Here is a 14,825-nt window from a genome sequence, read left to right as displayed (position 1 = left end):
TTTTAACCTACAGAAAACAAATTATCACATGCAATGGCATTTGCTAATCAGTTATTACCCTGTGAGTCCTGCAGGTGGCAGTGGAAAGATCTCCTGCTGGAAGCTAACCATTAGTTGGAGCCAGAATTATGTGACTCTGAATTTAATAAAACTTTAATTTCTATATTTCTCATGATCTCTGACCTATCCCAAATTATCGAGGCTTTACAAAAAGCAGAGGCCTGTCCTACGTATCAGCTTTCTGAGATTTCTAAAAAAGATCTTTGTGCTTCTCTCACCGAAAATGATGCTCCATCGACCTTTCATAGCTGAAGTTCCTGCACCTTGATCCAGTGTTACAAAGAAGGCTTTGAACAAAGGGGATAACACCACGGCTGGGCAGATCTCGGGGCTGCAAATAACCTAGAAATAGATGCGAAGAAGAAATAAGTCCATATACCTACTACCAGAAATGGAATTCCTGTTGAGTTGAAATTGTAATATAATATATCATTATATTATTAACCTTGCTGTTAATTTAAAGGAGATCTAAGGACTCATACAACAAAAATCAAACAAAATGAAACATCTTCATATCTAACACCTTTCTTCCAGGGTCAGTACTCATGTTTCAAGGCAGAATGGCTCTGAGCAGCCACAGCTGCAGGATTCACGAGATTCCCCATTAACTGAGTGGAAATACCTCTGATGCACAGCCAAGCTTCCAGACACGGCTCTCTATGGACAAGCTGTGAGCAGGAAGAATAAAAAGGATGGTTCTTTCCATCTCATATAAAAATATAGGAGTTTTTAGTTTTAGCAAAAACTTCAAGCTTAATGCCAGTTGAATTCTTAATGCTTAAATATAGTTGTTAAATATTGGGTAATACAAAAAAAAGTCTTTCTATGTGGAATAGGATTTTTCAGGACAAACGTTGCTAGAAAATAGCCACCTCTGTGGATAACATGCTATTTACACATCCCCAACCGTATCCTTCCTTCACACCACCAGGAGAGTGGGAGTAGTGAGCATGCTGATGGCTGCAACAACTTGAAACTTGTGATTACCAGCCGGGTGTGGTGGCTCACACCTGTAATCCCAGCACTTTGGGAGGCCAAGGTGGGCAGATCACCTGAGGTCAGGGGTTTGGGACCAGCCTGGCCAGTGTGTTGAAATCCCGTCTCTACTAAAAAAAAAAATACAAAAATCAGCTGGGTGTGGTGGCAGGTGCTTGTAATCCCACCTACTCAGGAGGCTGAGGCAGGAGAACCACTTGAACCTGGGAGGCAGAGGTTGCAGTGAGCCGAGGTCATGCCATTGCACCCCAGCATGGGCGACAAGAGCAAAATTCCATCTCAAAAAAAAAAAAAAAATAGAAAGAAAAAGAAAGCTATGATAACCATCATAATCTAATACGATGTAGCTCATGAAACCCTGCTGACAGCCTTACTGCTCACATCTAATTTGGTCAGGGAGACGATCCAGGACTTAGAGACTCCCTATGCCCAGCATTCAGCACAATGCCTCTCACATAGAAGACACTCACTAAATGAATGAATTGAAAAATACATGAATAGGTTTTTAGCTAAGGAAACAAATGGAGTTATTAGCAGACACATGGCTCAGTGCTCTAGAATAACATACCATAAAAGGATTTGGAGTTATATCCCAGCTAGCAATAAAAGGTGTATTTCCCCAGCATAATTTTTGTGTCCTGTTTTTCTGAGGAACACATCAGGAATGGAAGTCACCACAATGAGGTGTTCAGTGGATCAGATAATTTGAGGATGCTAGTTTGGGATACAGTGTGTCTCCAAGACTAAAGATTTGGCTTTGTATCTTTGGGCCACCTTGTAATACAAGTAACCACGTGTGAAGGTCTTGGACATCTCGTGGAATACAATTAAAAACATGTTTTACAATGAGGATGCTGAGAATCACAGGTGTGTTTTTCCCCAAATCACACACAAACCCAAGAATGACTCCAGGTCAAATATTCATTCTACTGCACCTCACTACCTCCAGGAGCAGGCCTGGAACGGAGATGCCTGTCCAGCACCCCAGGATTGCCAGGGCCCATCTGAAACCTGAAGCACTTTCCTAGGTCTCCCCAGGGTCCTTGACTGCTTCTTGTTTTTCTCTTTTCCCAGTCCCTGAAAACGAGAACACAAAGGCAGCGCTGCCCTGGCAGCGGTTTTCACATTCATGTGTAGCTCGAGGAAGCAGCAGCGCCCTGCCCTGGGCTTGTGCCTGTCCACCTGCAAGTGCAGCCTGCCCATACCATAGATGATCACAAGCCTAACTTCAACAGCACAAATAGAATTTTACTGGGACAGACATATAAATAAAGCTTCTGAAGCTTTAATCTCTCAAGGTACTTAACAGAAAATTTCATTTTCCTATGCAAATAATCTTAACTTTGGAAGAGTATTTATTGTTAGTGAAAATACCCATATATGCAGTCTTTGGCTTCATTCTAAAACGGTAAAATCCACATCACCTTTCCTAAGGTCCTTCTCAGTCACAGCATAAGAACGGGGCCCGCTCTTCCTGTAACAAGACAGACACAGAACATCTTCCACACAATGGTGACTTCAGGGGTCAGCAACAGTGCCCAGAGAGTGCATTTCCTTGGCATGGCTTCTGTGTCCGATCTCCCTCTCCAGGAACACATCAGGAATGATGGCCACACAGAGAGTGCTCAATGGGTCAGAGACTGAGGACTTCAGCCCTGGACACATTTTGTCTCCAAGATTAAAGACCTGGCATGGTAACATCAGGTCACCCCAAAACAGTGGGAAGCATGAGGGAGGGGGATGGGCATTTTTTAAATCAATCTTGGTGCCAGGCCTGGTGCTGAGTGCATGCTCCTGACCGGCTTTCTCTCCAAGCCCTTACAGCAGCCCTGGGAGCCAGGAGAAATTTGCTGTCTTTATAGAGAAGAGGTTCACAAAGGTGGCACGCCATGCTCATCCCCACAGAGCTGATGGGGGGCTTGATGGAGCTTCAACGTGCAGTCCTTGATCACTTTTGACTCCTGAGCCCCTTTGAGACTGACAAAGCCTTCCCTTCTGCAGGAAAGCTCATCTGCATACCTCTAGGAAACATTTCCGGTGTTTCTTTGGGCCACATCTTTGTTGGACTGCACTCCTGATACAAAGCAAGAGCTTGATAAATGTTTAAGGGATGGATGGAAACTTTGAGGATAAGGAGCATCATAAGCTGCTCTTTCCATAGGGCAGGACTGAGCTAGTACCACACTGGATGGCAGACTTAGTGCTCTCTATCATTTACAACTAAATCATTCATAATTTTGCATTAGCCACTATCATTTTGAGGCTTCTTATCAGTCCTGATACCATGTTATCCTCTGGTTGCATGCAAGCTTTTTTTGCCCTGTTTTGCCCATTTCTCCTGCATAGTACTCCTGGTTTTTTTTATCACTTACCTTCCCTTTTCTCACCCACTTTGCTCTTCAGGCTGTTGCAGCCTGGCACTCCTCATCCTATCTCTCCAGTGAACTGCCCTGGAGAACTTGTCAGCCCTTAGCTACTCATGCAGCACACAGCAACAGCACCTGTCACTCTGCCATGCCTCCTTCTTTCAATGCTTCCCAGGCAGACTCCAAATCTCTGTTTGCCTTCCAGCACTCTGGTTGCTGCTTATTGTCTCCTCTGCTTATCCCTTGAACGTGCTCTTCTTGAGGCCTATATTCTGGAAGTTTCTCCTTCTTAGGTGTCCTCATCCATGTGATTCCAAATTCATAATCTGATCGATTAGGTGGCTCACCCTGACAATCTCAAGAGTCCCTCAGACTCAAGATGGTCATGCTGAGCACAGCTCTCCAAATCCCCTACACGTCCCGTGCCCTGTCAGTTTGGTGGGAGTGCAGTCTCCACTCAACTGTTCCAGTCAAAGGGCTCCCTGTCCTCATGCATCCAGCCAGTTGTTTCTACCCATCTTACCTCCTTCATGTCTGTTAAATCTGGCCTCTTCCCCCTGCTTCAGGGCATAACCATCTCTTGCCTGGTTACTCAAGAGCTCCACAAGTTGATCTTGCCTTCTGTAGTGTTGCTTTCCACCCACCCCAAATTCAACCTTTTCCAGTATCCAGAACGTGACCCCTAAATGCTCATTTTATTATGACCTTTCCTGAAACCTTCCAATGGCTCCTTCATGTTCTTTGAGAGTTCACAATCCTCAACATCATACAAAGCCCTTTATTTGACCCTGCTTACTCCTCTAGCCATATCTCTGCCTTTTTTTATTGCACTTTAGGCTTTTGTCCATGCTGTCTGCCCTGCCTAGACAATTTATCCTCTGCACTCCCTTGTTCTGACAAAGTTGCACATTGCCTCAGATGCCTTTCCTTAGAATGGATTGGCCACCCCTCCTCTGTGCTCACATGGCTCCCTGTATAAAATCCCATCATGGCAATTTTCCCACTGCATTGTAACAGTCTGGCCCTACAATGAGCTCTGTAAAGCGAGGGAAAATGCCTTGTCCACCATTTTATTCTCAGCAAGGCCTGAAACACAAAAGGCACCCAATACGTATTTATTGAATAAATAAATAATAAAGTAGAAACCCTGAAAAGCTTTTATCTTTTCCTAAATGCTATTTTACTCACATGGTTTTACATTTTTCCATTCTGCAACACACAGGAGAATCCCCAAACAACAAAGACAAACTGATAGGAATGGTCCTAATATGTGTAAAACCTAAATATAACTGACACACTATTTTGGTAAATCCCAACACTTAATAATCCCTCACTGATGTAATGATTACAGAGTCAACCCCATTATACATACAAGTGGTATAGCCTGATAGAGACAAAGCAGGCCATTATTTCTCAAGGAGTGATTTTGTTAAGGTTTCAACCCAGATCAACAAAATGGTTCATCTGACCACTTTCCTGAGGCACAGGAAGTGACCAGTAATAGTGTATCAGAGCATCACCATCACAACTGTTAATATCATCATAGTAATCACTATCATCACCATCATCATCATTTCCATCATTACCATCACTATCATCACCAACAACACCATCATCACTATTATCATCTCCATTGTAATCATCATCACCATCATCATTACCTCCACCATCATCTCCATTATCATCATCATCACCATCATTACTATCATCTCCATTATCATCACCATCATCACTGTCATCTCCATCATAATCACCATCATAACTATTATCTCCATCATAATCAGTCTCATCACTATCATCATCTTCATCATCATCACCATCATCACTACTTTCCTGATCATCATCTCCATCATTATTACTATCATCTTTATTACCATCAAGATCACCACTATTGTCATCACCATCATCACTATCGCCTTCATCATCATTACTATTACCTCTATTATTATCACCATCATCATTATCATCATCTCCGTCATCATCATCTCCATCATCATCACCATCATTACTATCATCTACATCATCATCACTATCATCATCTTCATCATCATCATCACCTTCATTACTATCATCTCTATCATCACCATCACCACTATCATTATCTTCATCACCATTATAACTTCATCAGCATTTCTATCATCATCATCACCATCATCTCCATCATCACCATCTTCACCATCATCATCATATCATCAGCGTCATTATTTTCTCACCACCATCATCATCACCATCAACATTACTATCAGTATCATGCTGATAAACTATGAAATGCATCTCACACTTACACTTCTTCTACTCTTTCTATATTTATAATGGCTATTTACCTATTCCCAAACTGTGTCAGTTTTAATTGGAAGAATAAATCTGTGTGCTAGATTGAGTGAACCTGTGTAAATATGATTCTTAAAAGACAAAACCTAAATTGTGGCTTATTGACATATACTCCAGATATGTTGTTATTGTCATAATGAAACCCTATCTTGTTTTACTCAGCATTCAGAGTTTATAAAACACAAGAAAGAGTGCTATGAGTTTTTTTCTCCAAAGATTAATTCAAAAAGTATATAAAAAGTAAAACTTACAAATATCGCTGTATCTGGGAGGTTCTTGAAAACGAAGTACTGTCAGAATTACAAACAGGATACAAGGCCAGAAGAATTCAGCAAGGAAAAGGACCTAGAAATATTTTTTAAAAAAAAATACCACTTGAATAAATTGTAAAATATTACAATATTTTCATCTATTGAAGGAGGTCGTTGTAATCCCTGCTTTGTGTCTCAGAACAGTGATTTGGGACAGGATCCCCCAGAAAAGGCCTAGTTTATTTATCATTGCATCCAGATCTGTGACTGTGTCATCTCCTTGTTCTTCTCCCATCAGACCCAGCTTTGCTTCTTTCCTTTTTCTGCACATTTTTATTTATTGCAGAACTTATGACATTAGAGAAATTAAAGAAATAAATAACTTCACCCATATTTCCCATACTTCAATATAGCAACTATTTTTATTTTTCTAATTTCTTTAATGTTTCTGACTTTTTTACCCAAATAGATATTTTGCTGGCTTTGATGGTAGCATCCACTTCTCATTTTCCTTCTTTTGATGCATATTTTTCAATATTGCCTCATGAGGTTTATAACTATCAGCTTACTTGTTGCATAAAATTCTTACCTAATGAATACGCCAAAATTCACACATTCTTCTATTAAAGAACATTTTGTGTATAAATAATCTTTCATTTGAATTATTGTCTTAAAATCAGAATAAACTCCTAAAACTAAGATTACTGGAGTAAAATCTCTTGACACAGACTACAGAAGAGCTACTCAAAATGATTGCAATAATTTGTACAACCTTAAATTTTCAAAGTTAAAATGAACTGCCATTGACACATGGAATTTAATCATTTGAGGAAAAAATCACCAACTATAAGGTATAGCTCAAAAAATTAATAGAAAAGCCTCAATTATCATAAAATTAATTTTACTGTCATCGTTCATTACTTGTTTTATGGTGGATAATCTTGTACTGAATTCAGATGACATCATTTTACAAATACAAAAGTTTATAGCCAGACAAAAAATAGGCAAGCTATTGAATAAATGCAAACAAAAACCTAAAAATCTGCAAGTTAAGAATGCTCCATCAAACACCAAAGAGGATGTCTTACTGTTTCAGATTCCCAGTTACAATGTTTTGAACTAACATGAACTTCTGGTCACTTTGGTTTCTTTATTCTTTGAACTGCCGTGGTCATATCCCATTGCAGTAATCCTTCCCTGTAAGCAAATCTAAATGTGACCAGATAAGTGACCTAAAGCCATCAAGACAAAACACAGGTGGAAAAGAGTTTTTCCATCCCTGGTGTAATTAAAGAAGAAAAGAAATCACCCTCTTTGGCCGAGCATGGTGACTCACACCAGTAATCCCAACACTTTGGGAGGCTGAGGCAGACGGACCACTTGAGGTCAGGAGTGGCCAACACGGTGAAATCAGCCTGGCCAAGACCAGCCTGGCCAACACGGTGAAATCCCATCTCTACCAAAAAAAAAAAAAAAAAAAATTAGCCAGGAGTGGTGGCACACATCTGTAATTCCAGCTACTCGGGAAGCTGATACAAGAGAATTGCTTAAACTCGGGAGGTGAAGGTTGTAGTGAGTCAAGATCACAACACACTGCACGCCAGTCTGGCAACAGAGTGGGACTCCATCTCAAAAAAAATTAAAAATTAAAAATAAATCACCATCTTTGAAATAATCCGTGAGGAGGTATTTCTTGTGCCAAAAAGTGCATCATGATTAAAAAGTTCTCTGACACAATCCTGAAACCCAGTTTCACACATTCTGATAACAAAGAAAATGCCTGCAGATTGCCCTCTGGTTCAAGGGACCACAATTAAACTATAAAGAAAGGTCAAGAACACTCAGGAGCCGGGCGCGGTGGCTCAAGCCTGTAATCCCAGCACTTTGGGAGGCCGAGACGGGCGGATCACGAGGTCAGGAGATCGAGACCCTCCTGGCTAATACGGTGAAACCCCGTCTCTACCAAAAATACAAAAAATTAGCCGGGCGAGGTGGTGGGCGCCTGTGGTCCCAGCCACTCGGGAGGCTGAGGCAGGAGAATGGCGTGAACCCAGGAGGCAGAGGTTGCGGTGAGCTGAGATCCGGCCACTGCACTCTAGCCTGGGCGACAGAGCAAGACTCCGTCTCAAAAAAAAAAAAAAAAAAAAAAAAAAAAAAAAAAAAAAAAAAAAAAAAGAACACTCAGGAGATAACTATTTATTTAAGTCATTTTGGTCATTCTCTGTAACAAATTAATAAGTTACAGGAGTATTGGGGTAAGGAGGTGGTGGGGGAAGATTCTATCATTAATTCTGACTGAATATACATAAGCAAAATAAAAAATATACCTCATATTAAATGATAACTTGATAGCATTAAGAAGAATAAACACACAATTTTATTGGGTTTTTTATTCTTTTTCATTTTTAATAACATATGATAGCTATTTTTTAAGACAAACAGTTATAAAGAAAACAGAAAATGATTTATAGACCCAAGACTCGTATAACCTTTGACATTATAAATATGTAAACAAACATATGTATGTTTGAGAAATTTTAAAAGAACACAAAAATTACAACCACTCTCCTATAGGATAAACTATCTATTTACAAAATACATGTATATGTATTATGTGTTAGAACCAATTTTCCATAACAGCACTTATAGTTCTACCTTGTTACTTTTAAAGACTACATAATATTCCACTATAGGATTTTATTTATTTAACCAATCACTTCATCATGAAAATTTGCATGTTTTTCTTTTTGGGGCCAGTGATATCATGAGGTTTTTTTTTTTTTTTTTTTTTTTAATCAATTAAGGTGGTATTTACTTAGAAGAAAATCATTTCTGCTTGACAATGAAAACTCTCTTAGGAGTATTTCTAAATGTTTTACATTACATGACACTATTAAAATATTACAACTAGGAAAATTTTGCTCAAATTTGCAACAGTTTTCTTGAAAAGGTAAAGGCCATCAAAGTCAGACACATGCGTAGCATGCATTTTGGTCCAAAACCATCAAATATATTACTCTATTATAGTTGATTACAGATAACAGAACAGCAACATACTAAAACCAATGCACATTATGAAATCAAGTAGACGCAATTCAGTGAATCCCAACTTTTAACTTCATGAGGTTTTATTTTACGTATTTGGCTGACTTTTGCAAGTATATCCATGAGGTACCATTGCTAAATGGGATTACTGCACTAAAGTGTATATGATTTTAATGTGGTTCTTTAATTTGGATGGATATAACCAAAATGCCCTCATTAAAAACTAAACCAATTATCATTTACTCTGATTACACTTTCAATAACACCTAGGATTAACAAACTTAATTTTTTGTCAAGCTGATATGCAAAAACATAATGATAACTTTAATTAATAAGATCAAGCATTTTTCATAATTTAAGCATATAATAATTCCTTGCCTATTAATTCTTTGTTCTCCCAGTTTCCTATTTTTCTATTAAGTTGTTCTTTATTTTTACTGACTTAAAAATCATCCTTTTCTATTTAATTTTTTTAGTTAAAGAATTCAGCCTTTTCATGGCTTATAGTATTACAAATATTTTCTCCAATTTTGTATTTGCCTTTTTATTGTCTAAATCTTTCATGCCATTAATTTATCAATATATTATTTATAGTATCTGGATGTTGTTCCCTTCACACCAAGACAATATCATTTAAAGGACCCTGCCAAAGCCAAATTAAAATAGTCAGTAGCAACTCTAAAATCACAAGCGTTTATCAGTCCAGTCTTAAAAATCAACAGTCTCTAGTTTCAAATGAAGATAATATTGGAAGAAAATCTTTTCGCTGAGATCTCTAAGGATCTTGAAATAATAACAGAATTCCAATTAAACCTAAAAAACAATATCTCAGAGTGTTTTATTTACAAGCTGGTCACTGGCCCTTCTGAAAAGCACAAGTGAAAAAATATCTTTCATTGTTCTGAGTCTGAAGTTGCTCCATTCAAAAGAAAAGCAGCCAGACCCCAGTTCTGCTGCGTCATTTTCCATTGTGCGTGAGTGAATCACCCTTTCATAAGACTATTTCTCTCCAGGGGTGCAAAGGCAGCCTTCCCTTTCTCATCTTTTTTCTTCTTTTTATGTGACATTTTTCTTCTTATGTATCATTACTATCCTTGAATCTTGCTTAACATTTTGAATCCTATCCCTGTTAAATAGGAATGATGTCTGATTAATGCTAGGATTTCGCCGTATCTCCCACATCTCAGACCGTCCAGTGCTGACTTCTTAACACCAGGAAGTGACCCAAGCAGAAGCAGAAACTGGCACTTCTGCTATCCAAATGGCACTGACGCAAATGCTGCCACAGGCTCTCCTCTCAAGAAAAATAACCGTCTGGTAAACCTATTAGCAGTTAACAAAATAATGCCCCCCACTACCAAACCACCACAAAGCCCTCCTACTCTTCCAGGAGAGAAGCTCCCACCAGCAGAGTGTGGAAGTGCTCAGTCCTGTACCCCGGCGCTTCCCATCCGCAAGGCACTTCTCACCACGAATTTCGTGGATGCCCAGATCCCTGGTCCACCCCATTCCTCTCACCCTGTGGCCGGAGCATGAATATAAACCTTTCCATGGTTCCATCAACACAGCTGAGCCACAGTGGCATTTGGGAAGACATTAGCAATACATACAGCTGAACATGTACACAAAAAGGACTTCTGCATAAAATGATACATTGAAACTTCCTCATAGACTTTTTCTTCTTTCAAACAAAATGGGTGGGGTGGGGGAGAGAAAAAAAAATAAATTAGAGGAGGCAGGAATAAACTTGTATTTGCCTAATACAAAAAAACTACCAGAACGTAAAAAAAAAAAAGTTTCTAGAGCAGATTAGATAAGCTTACCATGCCTCAACCTGGACTCAGTTGACAATCTCTAAAGATATAACAAAGTCCCCTCACAATCCTGGTAACTATCCCCAATACCGATCCGTGGAGATGAGCACCCCAAAGGAGTCTCCTTATCTCCTGTTTCTGATAGACGAGTTGGAAAATGAGAATGATCAAATAAACAAGGAAAGTGAACAATGAGGTTGACTCTTGGGGAAGCCTCCAGGACTACATACAAAATGTGAGAAGAATCCAAAGCTGGAGAGCAATTTCCACAACTAGATGAACTGAACATGACATAAAATGTTTAACAATTTTTCAAAGGAGAGCAGAGAGCCCAATTGGTCTATTAAAGACTGTATTGCATCTCAGATGATTTCCCTCACTCTTCTCCCTGGCCCTCCTGACCATTTGCAATATTCTCCTTCTATAGATGATTAGAGCACACAGGATATGCTCAGGGATCACACTAGATATTGAAGGAGAAATAAAACTTGTCCCAGATTTATTGAAAAGAGAGTTAAGAACAAATATAATACCCGGGCTGAACTCCCCAAGCATGGGTGGCAATAAAACAAAGTGCACAACTCCTATCTAAACATTAGGAAGGAAAGAAACAAACAAAAACAGATAAAGCAAACCAAATAAAGTTATAAAGCTTGCCTGGATAAGAAACAACTCAAACAAAATGAAGAATTTCTTTACAAGTGCCTCATTAAGAAGAACACTTTAATAAGGACAAATATTCAGAATACAAGGGCTCAAAAAAGATATAAACAAATGAGTGAAAAAAGAGATTGTGGATCTAAGGAAAAAAAAAATCATCACTGTAGAATGTTAAGTGATTTAGAAACCATAAAAAGAAAATACATACTAGTTAAATTTCAATTTTTGGAATAAGAAACAGCTTACAATAACAACAATGAATTTTAAAAAACCTTTTAAAGGCAAAAATATTAAGACACAAAAGCTAATATATTTGAAAAACAAAGACTATACAACATAAGGAAAATTGGCATCCCCAAAGTAAACAATCCAACAAATGGAACAAAATATTTTTTGAGGTTATTCCTCAAAGATATAAGATAAGAGAATTTCCCTGAAATAGAGAAGATTTCATCTGCAGAATGAAAGAGTATACTGTATTTCAGGAAAAAAAAAACAAGCCATAGTTAAACTATGGCCATTAAACTTCAAGCTATTGAACTTCAAAAATAAAGACTACCACAGGTGTCTCAACAGATTTAAAAAAAAAAAGGCAACTCACTAACAATAGGAGAAAAAAATCAGTCTGGCCTTAAACATATCAAAATATTCCACGTTAGATGCGAATGCATCAATATTTACAAAGTTCTAAGAGAAAAAAAGTAGGATTAAAAAAATGACAACTAGCCAAATGGCCTTTAAACAACAAATTTTGCAAATACATATGTATATATATTTGTGATATATAGAGAGAGAGAGAGGGATTGATATATTCGATTTCAAAAAAATGCTATATGCTATTTAGAATGGATACAATTAAAATATAAGGACATAGAATTGTTAAAAATAAAGAGATGAAAAAGAGATAGTAGGCAAATATTAAACAAATTAGTTATGTTAATATCACACAAAGATTTTAAGACAAGGAATGTTGTTATCCTTGTCGATATATAAGGATATCAATCAATGATTGAGAGGATTAATACATAACAAAAAGATTGATACCAAAAAACTATAATAATGTTATGCATGTGTATACTTAATAATTTAATCTCAAAATATATAGCACAACAATTGCACCATATTACAATATTATATTACAGGAAGAAAATTCTGAATTTACTATCATAGGAGGAGAATCCAATACCTACCTCACAATAACTCTCTACAATAGCAAGTATTAATCAAAAAAGGTGTTTTTAAATAACATATGATTTGTATTATCAACAAAAGATAAAGCATCTGGGGTAAAATTTTAACTAAAGTATGTGCCATTATTTCATAAAGAAAATTACAAAACTTTATTGAAAGACAGCAAAGAGAAGCTAAATATATGAACAGATGAATATCATTACTGCATTAAAAACACTCCATACCGGCTGGGCACAGAGCCTCACATCTGTAATCCCAGCACTTTGGGAGGCCGAGGTGGGCAGATCACCTGAGGTTGGGAGTTCAAGATCAGCCTGACCAACATGGAGAAACCCCATCTCTAGTAAAAATACAAAATTAGCCGGACGTGGTAGTGCATGCTTGTAATCCCAGCTACTCAGGAGGCTGAGGCAGTAGAATCTCTTGAACCCAGGAGGCAGAGGTTGTAGTGAGCCAAGATTGTGCCATTCCGCTGCAGCCTGGGCAACAAGAGCGAAACTGCATCTCAAAAACAAAACAAACTCCGTACCTTAAAAATGTTAATCCTACCCAGATTGATCTATAGGCTTGATGCAATTCTAATGGAATTCCAAAAGGTTTTTGTTTGTTTTATTTGTTTTGATTTTGCTGCTGTTATCCTACTTAATGAGCTGATTCTAGAATGTATTTGGGAGAACAATTATCAAAAATACCCAACACAATTTTCATCAACAGGTTGAAAGAACTTGTCCTTTCATATAACAAAGCTATGTAAAATAATAGTAACTAAAACACCATGCTATTAGTTTCTTAATAAGCAAAGTAACCTATGAAACAGCCTAGGAATAGAGCTGTGCATATTTGGAAACTTGACATACGAGAAAGGTGGTTGACAAATCAAAGGGACAATAATTTCTTCTGCAACAAATTGTGCTATAAAACTTGTTATTCTGAGAGTAGAGATGGAGGAGGCAGGGATAGATTAGGTCTTTGTCATCATCACATATAAGACTCTAAACGTGGAAAAAAAAAAAAAAAAAAAAAAAACTTCCAACCTAGGCAACATGGAGAAACCCCATCTCTACAAAAAATACAAAAATTATCCAGGCATGATGTTGTGCCCTTATAGTCCCAGCTACTTGGGAGGCTGAGGCAGGAGGATTGTTTGAGCCCAAGGAGTTGAGGCTACAGTGAACTGTGTTCTCACCAATGCACCCCGCCTGGATGACAAAGTGAGATCCTGTCTCAATAAAAAGTAAAAGAAACTTTCTTTTTATTTTTTTGAGATAATCTTGCTCTGTCACCCAGGGTGCCATGCAGTGGTACAATCTCAGCTCACTGCAACCTCCACCTCCCAGGTTCAAGCAATTCTTCTGCCTCAGTCTCTCAAGTAGCTGAGATTACAGGCATGCGCCACTATGTCTCTCAAATTTTTGTAGTTTTAGTAGAGATGGGGCTTCACCATGTTGGCCAGGCTGGTCTTGAACTCCTAACCTCAAGTGATCTGCCTTCCTCAGCCTCCCAAAGTGCTGAGATTACAGATGTGAGCCACCGCACCCAGCCAAAAGTAAAAGAAACTTTTAAAAAATGATCAGAATAAAACATACAGTTTTCTTTATGTTTTGTTTATGCTTAAATAAGACACAAAAATCATAAACAAAAGAAACAAGCTATTTGCAAACTTAAAATCTCTGTTCTTCAGAAAAGCCATTTGAAGAGAGGAGAGACCAACCATAGACTTAGAACGATCCATTTCAACATATATAATTGACAATGAAGTGTCTGTAATACCTACAAATGCCTACAAATCAATGAGTAGGAAATGATAGAATCAAACACAGTCAAAAGAAATGATCAGACAGGAGCAAAATATGAACACCTTATATGATGCTCAGTTTCAGTAGTACTCAAGCAGATGCAAAGTAAACCCAAATGAGATCATCATTTTACACCCACCAATTCGGGAAAGTGTAAAAAGTCTGACAATACTCATTGTCAGTGACCATATGGATAAACAGGAACTTTGGACAGCAATTTGACAATATTAGTAAGCTAAACCCAATAATTCAATAACTATGTAGTAAATTGAACCGTATTAATTTTGTTAGATTAGACTGGTTTCAACCTTAAGA

At 38.0% G+C, this 14,825-nt stretch overlaps 1 protein-coding gene across 1 annotated transcript in view; it reads right to left on the bottom strand.

The window, feature by feature from the left end:
• Positions 1–14,825, bottom strand: part of ABCA13 (ATP binding cassette subfamily A member 13) — a 514,497-nt gene that overhangs the window by 479,103 nt on the left and 20,569 nt on the right. Inside the window, 2 exon segments of the mRNA XM_023226480.1 lie at positions 279–402; positions 6,005–6,098. Of these exon segments, the coding sequence (XP_023082248.1) occupies positions 279–402; positions 6,005–6,098 (218 nt within the window).

The sequence above is a fragment of the Piliocolobus tephrosceles genome, chromosome 8 (genome assembly GCF_002776525.5).
Source record: "Piliocolobus tephrosceles isolate RC106 chromosome 8, ASM277652v3, whole genome shotgun sequence".
Taxonomy (NCBI): Eukaryota; Metazoa; Chordata; class Mammalia; order Primates; family Cercopithecidae; genus Piliocolobus; species Piliocolobus tephrosceles.
Note: the sequence above shows the minus strand (reverse complement) of the source record. Positions and strands in the feature narration are given on the sequence as shown.